The sequence below is a fragment of the Alligator sinensis genome, unplaced genomic scaffold, assembly GCF_000455745.1.
Source record: "Alligator sinensis unplaced genomic scaffold, ASM45574v1 scaffold886_1, whole genome shotgun sequence".
Lineage (NCBI taxonomy): Eukaryota > Metazoa > Chordata > Crocodylia > Alligatoridae > Alligator > Alligator sinensis.
This window is the reverse complement of record NW_005842040.1, coordinates 1,479,652-1,488,282: the sequence shown is the minus strand read 5'-3', so window position 1 is coordinate 1,488,282 and position 8,631 is coordinate 1,479,652. Positions and strand designations below refer to the sequence as shown.

Genomic DNA, 8,631 nt, shown 5'->3' with positions numbered 1-8,631 from the left:
TTCCTGCTGGGCCTTTTTTAAGCCCATAGAGATCAGAGAAATGGAAGCAAAATATGATGGAAGGAATTAAGCAGATGCAGCTTGCCTGTTAGTGAAGACACCAGCTCATTCTTGACACCTGAAATGAGAAAAATACCTTTTTCTTATCATTGCTCTCAATTAAGTGGAAACAGAAACATAACAAGATTAAATCCTTCTCTGGTACCTTTTTCTCCAGACTGCCAATAGCATTGTGAGCAACCATGAACTGAGCATCTCAAGCTCCCAGAAGCTAGAATGGTGCAAATCCAGGAAGGTCAAGCAACCCAAAGCTACACGCACCAACTCAGTGTCAGTGCCAGGAACAGGATCCAGGGGTTCCTGACCCGCTTTGCATTTTGCTGACCACTGGACTCAGACTCTCTCCCTACTAATAATCCAGCTCAATTGCTTTATCCTAATTGGGTCTTAATTCATAGCAGACCTACTAGCCATTTTTCTACCTCAACCCACTACTGTTGTGTCCTGAGAGCACCTTTTAAGAACCCAAACCCAGCTGCCCTTCTTTACCTATAACAGCTTGTTTGTAAAGTTCTTTGTGACAGTCACATTCCCTCCATGCTCACACTTCAAACAGTGGCCTTTTCATCCTGTCCTAGTTACATTTTTGAAGTATCTCATAGGCAGCGAAGCAGCTTGAATAAGTCTCTGTGAATCTGGCTGAACACATACTCATGTTGACTCATTTTGACTTCAGTCATCTATGAGCCAGACCTAAGATGTGGCTGCTGTGAATAAGCTAGATGAGAGATGCAGAATGGGAGAAAAGAATATAAATGATACAAAGTAAGAGACCTGAGAAGTCTAGATTAATAAAATAAAATAAATAGTTTACCGTCATGCATGAATAAACTCCTAGCCTTTGGGTTTTTGTCCTTGTGGCAACCTGGAGCAGGAAACAGAAATTATTATTAATGATGCTTTGATCTGAAGTTAGGATCTTACACTACTCTCCACCCATTAATTAGGCCCCCACTGACTTCTTAATTATTTTCTCCTTTTTCACAGAGCAGGAAACGGTAACTTGCCTCTGGTCACAGCAACTCAGTGGCACAGGTGAGAGGGGAACCTGGGAATCTTTGCATCCAAAGCACCCAATGTCAGCAGTTACTTGACCCCAACATGTGGCAGTGATATAAACTTTTTGTAATCCTGACCCCATGGCAGGTAATTCAAGCCAGGATGCTAACATTAATCTATTCTCAGCACTTCTGAGTGTCACACCTGCATTTGAGATGGTACATCCATTCCACAGCTCTAACCACAAGATAAAACCACCACTTTCCATCTAATATTATTATGAGGACAGTAAAAATGGACACTGAGTTGGGCCACAAAAAGCAAAAGGAATATGGCCACAAACTCCTGGAAGACCGTTTCAAGCTTAACACTAGGAAAAACATTTTCACAGTCAAGGTGTCCAGACTGGAATAGGCTCCCTCCAGGGGTGGTGCAATCACCTACCCTAGATATCTTCAAGAGAAGACAGGATGGTCACCTTGCTGGGGTCACCTGGCCCCATTTGTCTTTCCTGCCTAGTGCAGGGGGGCTGGACTGGACGATCTTGCGATGTCCCTTCCAGCCCCTTACAATCTTTGAATCTACGAACATAACAGCTCTAAAGCTGGACATATTACCACATGATGCACACTTAGCTTAGTTCACATACAGAAATCTCTCTTGTGGGTAATCAGCGGCTCTACCACGTATGCCATCACTGTGCCCTTAGGAATCATCACCGCTTTCTTTGTAATGCTTCTGCCCCGCCCCTGGAGATTCAAACACAGGTCACAAGGCTCTGGTGAGACTCCTGAGGCAGATCAATAAATCATCAGGTGGCTCTTTGACAAGCACTGGTTCTCAGTGGAGTCTGGGGGATTACTTAGCTCCTTCATCAGAAATAGACTTCTGCTTATTTATGGATTTTAAACAAAGCTGCTTTTGAGCAAATTTCTTTAGAGAAAGGAGCAATCTGTGTGGCATGGCTTCTTGATAGCTGCTTCATTTTAACAAACATAACATTTAATAGAACAAAATTCCATATAAACCATGTCTTTCCTTTCTCTCTCTCTGACTTAAGAAGCTTTTCTGAATTTATGCTAGGGTAAAGTGTCAGACAGATAATTCAAGCGTCTCATTCAACTTAAGCAGTTGCAAGGCTGGCTGCATCTTTCAATTTGCCCATTGCCACAAACCTGGATTCCAAACATCTCCACTGCACTTATCTGGACATTCCCTCCTCCCTGGATTGTCTTCTTTATGACCAGCGGCTCCATTAGTTCAAAAGCCTCAGTCACAACATACAGCTCTGTCCTCTGCGAGTCTGAGAACTGCTGTATGAACAGGTGAGTCATGTCAATTTTCCTGTTGAGGACACATAGAAATAGAATGACTATCATCTGCAGTTACTACAAAGGATCCCAGAACTTATGCTTCAGGATATAAGCCAAATATCAGCTGCTTATCTTTAGGAAGAAACCTCCCTTATGCACATGTTTTGCAGTTTAGCGAGGGAAATCATTACACTGTTTTTTGGCTAATGTTCTTACTAGTTTGGGTGCTCACATGTGCCTCATCACCATAATGTCTGAGTGTCTAACAGTAATTAATGTAATTATCTTCACAGTCCCCTTGTGAATAGGGAAGTGCTGTTATCCCATTCTGTAGATGGGGAACTGGGGAACAGAGAGCTTAAGGAGACATCTATGCTGCAATGCAAAAGTGGGATTATATGTGTAGACATACTTGAGCTAGCTTTCAACTCGCTAGCTCAGGTACCAACAGCAGTGTAAATTGCTCTACTTGGGGCTCAGAGAAACACCCACTGGATGAATCTACATGTGAAATGGACACGCTGAATAAACTTTGGTGCAGTTCATGCTGGAGTTTATCACTCCAAGGTGCAGCATTTACATGTGCGCCTGGCACTACAGCACGTTGAGCTGGGGTGGTGCAGCCCTGGCTGGCAGGAGGTCCCAGGGGTCAGCCTGCCAACCCAGGGCTGCTCTGACCCTGCTCACCATGCTGCAGAAGGGCTGGCTGAAGCATCCTCATGCCCCAACCAGCCCCAGTCAATGTCTACATGTGCACTGCGGTGGAATAAATAACTCCACCATAGGATAGTACTTGTATCAAGCAGTACTAACCTACAGTCGTGTTAATTAGTTTACTCTGGCCAAATAGCTCTGCATGTGTAGATAGAGACACTTTACTGTGGAGCTAATTAGGCAACTCCACACTAAGCATCTTGTGTGTAGCACCCACTGAGGATCATAAATAAATGCCCAAGTATGTAGCCCAAATACAGCTCTGTTTCTGAACCTGAAGCTAAACTGCTTTCAGAACCTGAGCTAGCTAGTTTATGGCTGGTGTGTATGTTTCCATAAGCTGCCATAGCACCTTCGGGTTGCAGTGTAGACATTGGGTGGTGTCATACGTAAGGCATAAAAGATCCCTGTAGTAGAACAGAAACTCAGTCCAGGTCTCCAGAATTTTAGTGCCCACCCAGCTAAACTTCATAGAATCATAGACTCATAGAAAGTTAGGGTTGGAAGGGACTTCAGGAAATCATCTAGTCCAACCTGCTCAAAACAGGACTAGCCCCAACTAGATCATCCCAGTCAAAGCTTTGTCCAACTGGGTTCTGAAAACCTCCAAGGATGGAGCTTCCAGAGTCTCTCTGGGTGACCTGTTCCAGTGCTATACTGCCCTCCTAGTGAGAAAATTCTTATTAATATCTAACCTAAACTTCCCTTGCTGCAACTTGAGACCATTGCTCTTTGTTCTGTTATCTGCCACTACTGAGAACAGTCTAGCTTCATCCTCTTTCAAACCCCCCTTCAGGTAGTCGAAGGCTGCTATTAAGTTCCCTCTCAGTCTCCTCTTCTCTTGACTAAATAAGCCCAGTTCCCTCAGTCTTTCCTCATAAGTCATGTTCCCTAGTCCTCTCACCATTTTTGTTGCCCTCCGCTGGACTGTCTCCAATTCGTCTACATCCTTTCTGTAGTGGGGGGCCCAAAACTGAACTCAGTAAGCAGATGTGACCTCACCAGTGCTGAATAGAGGGGAATAATCACTTCCCTTGACCTACTGGCAACACACCTACCAATGCAGCCCAGTACGCCATTAGCTTTCTTAGCAACAAAGGCACACTGCTGACTTCTATTCAGCTTATTGTCCACTGTAGCCCCCAGGTCCTTTTCTGCAGAGCTGCTGCCCAGTTAATCAGCCTCCAGCCTGTACTGGTGCATGGGATTGTTCTGTCCTAAGTGTAGGACATTGCACTCGTCCTTGTTGAACCTCATGAGATTCCTTTTGCCCTAATCCTCCAATTTGACTACATCTCTCTAAAGCCTAGCCCTACCCTCTGGCAAATCTACTCCAGCTTGGTATCATCTCATCATGGAAGGCAAAGTGGTCAGGCATGACTTGCCCTTGGTGAATCCAGGCTGGCTGTTCCTAATCATTTTCTTCTTCTTCAAGTGCTTAGAAATGGATTCCTTGAGAATCTGTCCTATAATTTTTCAGGGACTGAGGTGAGGCTGACTGGTCTGTAGTTTCCTGGATCCTCCTGTTTCCCTTTCTTAAATATGGGCACTCTGTTTTCCCTTTTTCAGTCATCTGGGACCTCTCCTGATTGCCATGAGTTTTCAAAGATGATGGCCAATGGCACTGCAATCACATCAGTCACCTCCATCAGCACCCTCAGGTGCATCCTATCTGGCCCCATAGACTTGTACTTGTCCAGCTTTTCTAAATAGTCCCTAACATGTTCTTTCATCACTGAGGGCTGCTTAGCTTACCTCTTCCCCAAACTGTGCTGCCCAGTGCAGTAGTCTGGGAGCTGACTTTCTATGGCAGCAGCATTGGAAATCACTTCAAATGCATCCTTGCTGGAATTGAACTGGCATCAGCCACTGCACAGAGACCTCTGGTTAACCAAGGAATTTGTTTAGCTGGCCAGTTCCAATGCTGACCTGCCAAGAGAGATTCCTAGAAAGATTCCCCAAAGGATAATCCATATAACATCCTTCTTCTGGAAAGCTATCTGTAATGCAGGACCCCCATGATTTGGGAATGGAACAAAATGGCAAGTCTGAGGCTGGGGGAAAGGATCTCGAAGCTGTAAAGGGATGCTGCTCCCAGAAGAAGTAAAATAAAAACCAGAACCCACCACGGCTCTCTCTTAACCATGTAGGCTTTCCTCACTGATGTCTGAGAGACTGAGTACGAACTGTAGCCTGAGCCACTGATGTCCACTTCTGTGGTCTCTGAGTCAAAGCTAAGGTTTGCTTCTGCTTTGTGCTTGGTGGTCGCATCATATACGAATGGATCATCATATTTCACCTCTTGTGGGAAATAAAGTGCATCAGGTTTAGTTTGCCACAATGAAACCTATTTGTACTTACTTATATAATATGTATTACATTCTCTTGCCAATAGCCCCTACAGTGCTCAAGATCATGACAGGCAAGCATTCCCACCCAAGACAGTTTACACAGCATGCACTCTAAACAGATTTCAAACCCAGAGTAAGATTTAAGACACCTCTGTGAGACCCAGTGGTCAAACCATAGTACTGGGAGTCAGGGTCTCCTGAAATCTGACTCTAGTTCTGCCAGTGACATCCCTTGGGACCTTGTGCATGTCTCTGAGTCACTTAGAGATCTGGAAAAAGACACTGCTATACAGAGGCATGGTAGTCATTTGGCCCCTTGTCCATAATAACTGGTGACCATGCAACAGCCCATTAAAACTACATTCAAGCTAACCTGCCCCCATATTTGTTTCTTTCTCAGCCACATCTTGAAGCTTGTAAGGAGTGGTGAGGTATTTTCTGGGTTGCCAAGGTAGCCTGAACTGTTCTTTCCTGACCACACAGAAGGGTTTGTAATTATTGGCACTAGCCAAGCTAGAAACAGCAGTGAACCTCCCATCAGAGTCCAGTTCCTGTATGATCTGCTTGGCCAGTGTTTTGAACATTTTCAGTTACTTGTAACCAAATCTAGTTAAAGACAGGACAGAAGGAAGCTGCTGATGTGTTAACAATGGGCCATCTGTTGGAAGAAAAGAATGAAATATATGAAGTTAGCATAATGATGATGCTTTGCTCTTTTCATTTGTAGAGTACAGAGTACTTCATAAAGAAGGCTCTTATTATGTCTGCATTACAGCCCTCAACTCTGATAAATCCCCATTGTTCTTGGTGTTATACTGACATATGCTAGTACCTGCATTTAGCAAGTGACAGCTGTTTCCTTAAAGGGCTTACAATCAAAATAGGCAAGACCAAAGTTTAGGGGAGCAAACAGAGACAGGGTGACTTGCCCAGTAACATATACAAGTTAAATTTCAGAGCTGGAACTCAATCTAGGCCTCTAATGGCCAGGCCATTACTCTATGGCTTTGCCTCTGCTGCAGACAATGGTGTGACTACAGCCATGTAGCCCTGATAGCCATGTAACCTTGAAGCACAAAGCTCTGTGCAGGTTAGCTGCCCAAGTATTTACACAGGTTTCTGGACCTGTTTTGCAGCGTGCACTGAGCTTTCTGCTACCACAGCTATGCCATTATTGGTATTTGAGTTGGCTACATTAAAACTAGTTTGAGTATGGCTACTTGAGCTGCAGTCACACCTTCAGTTGCAGTGTAGACACTCCCCTACATAAATATTTTCTATAGCCCCTATCACCATAGTATCAAAGTATAGTGTTTATTTGTGTAAGTAATTATAAATTATACTAGAATAGTAAAAAAATTACCTAGCTCATAGGGGTGTTGTGAGTCTTATTAATGTCTTCATGGTAGTTGGATGAAAGACACAACCTCAGTGGGATGTATTAGTAGCATTGTTTCTTCAACTGTCACAGAAGAAGAAGGCAATGAACATTAAGTCAAATGACTGGAAGAAGACTGCTGAGGACTGAAGCACTTGGAAACAGTCTCCTAAGTGTGGAAAGAAGGATCCAACATTCAGAAGAAAGATGAAACCTCAGGAAGAACCCTGCACTGCATTCAGGACTATTAGATATGAATTTCACCTTTGGTAGGTGCGCAAGGGAAGAATTGGGCTCTACAGCCACATTTGCAGATACTGAATGAGCTAATGCCTTTGGCAGAAATCTGTTGTCTTGCAAGACAGACAGATGCCTATTAATTAATTAATGCTCACAGGGGGAGCTCACAAAAGGAACCAGACCCAACTATTGTGGGTGCCTTCTGCAATGCAGGTAGTTCTTATGGATTTCCTTTTTCTTCACAGACACAGAAATACCTAAATGTAAAATATGAACCACTTCTCTGATGCAAAGTGCATACTCCCTCCCAGTTAGCACCCAGTAGCCTTAGTTGAAGCACAACACAGAGATTTGGAGCCAAGAGTCACTTTCCACTGTTCTTCTCCTTTCTGGCTTTTTTGAGGGTAGCAGCAGTTTCTGTGAACAGATTTTCCAATATGGTTGCCTTAGAAAGCCAGGAGCCGGGGGAACCCGATGTTACATGCAGTTCCTCCCAGGCCTATGTACCTATGAACCAATGATAAGCCCTTTTTTCAAGTATGCATTTTTAAACTTCTGCCTTTGTGTTCCTCTTTCCATCCAGAGTCCAGTCCCCACAATGATTCCTACCAAACCACAGGGTTTCTGTGTAGTTTCAAAGGCTCTCTACCATACTGGTTGTACCCACAAAACCCACATTTTGATTTCTAGCTCCCTAAAATTTCTTTTGGACATCACATATTCCTATCCAAATTTAACCAACTACTTCAGTATCACCAGGCCCATGTATTTAGGAATCATGAGACAGGCCCCCAGAAAGTCATGGGACTATCTGATAGATCATTAGATTTTAAATAATTACACATTTGATTCTTTTTTCTTTACTTTCTTGTTTCTTGAATCTCTAGAGAGAGCTCAAGTCACACTTTTAAGGTTTTCTGAGTAACCACAGGGAACTAGAAATGTATTCTTATTTTAAATAAGTGCTGAAATTTTCATATTATCATTTAATTCCAGGATCTGGGTCCTTAACATAAGCAGCAAAGAGCAGTTGGAGGTGTGTCACCAGTCTTTTTCTGTGTAAATTTGGGTTCAGATTGCATTGCATATACACAATATCATGATGTTCAGATTTTTTTGTGTGTCCATCTCGCTAAATTATCTCACCCAAATAGTGGTATATCTGGCATTTTCTGTTCAAGAGAAATCTAGGACACAAACAGAATAAAAGAGCAAGAGGACTATAAACGAACACCAAGGTACTTTGGCAAAGAAAAATATGGCCCAGAGCTGCAATAGTAAGGGTTGCCCTTTAGGACTGAGGTGCTATGGTAAAGCTGTGTAGGGGAGCCCAGGACTGGAATAGTCAGGGAGAGATGGGTTTGAGATTGAGGGGAATCTGGAGCAGAAATTGCAGGAGGTTGAGGTGGGTCAGGACTGAGAGGCATTACTAGAGCTGTGAAAGTGGTACAGCCCAGGGCTGGAACAGTGGGGGAAAGATGAGGGGCACCAGCAGAGCTGTCTGGGCAGCCCAGGGCTGCTGTCATGTTGAGGTGCATTGGCAAAGATGCTTGAGTATCCCTGGATCAAAAGACCA

At 43.8% G+C, this 8,631-nt stretch overlaps 1 protein-coding gene across 1 annotated transcript in view; it reads right to left on the bottom strand.

Annotated features, from left to right (window-relative positions):
- LOC102380814 (gasdermin-A2-like) overlaps positions 1 to 8,631 on the bottom strand; it is a 21,769-nt gene that overhangs the window by 12,907 nt on the left and 231 nt on the right. The window contains exons 2-8 of the mRNA XM_006022588.3: positions 6,801 to 6,899; positions 5,811 to 6,095; positions 5,213 to 5,387; positions 2,235 to 2,403; positions 1,709 to 1,808; positions 875 to 925; positions 86 to 118 (exon numbers count right to left, since the gene is read on the bottom strand). Of these exons, the coding sequence (XP_006022650.2) occupies positions 86 to 118; positions 875 to 925; positions 1,709 to 1,808; positions 2,235 to 2,403; positions 5,213 to 5,387; positions 5,811 to 6,021 (739 nt within the window). The 5' untranslated portion in view covers positions 6,022 to 6,095; positions 6,801 to 6,899. The remainder of the gene's footprint in view (positions 1 to 85; positions 119 to 874; positions 926 to 1,708; positions 1,809 to 2,234; positions 2,404 to 5,212; positions 5,388 to 5,810; positions 6,096 to 6,800; positions 6,900 to 8,631) is intronic.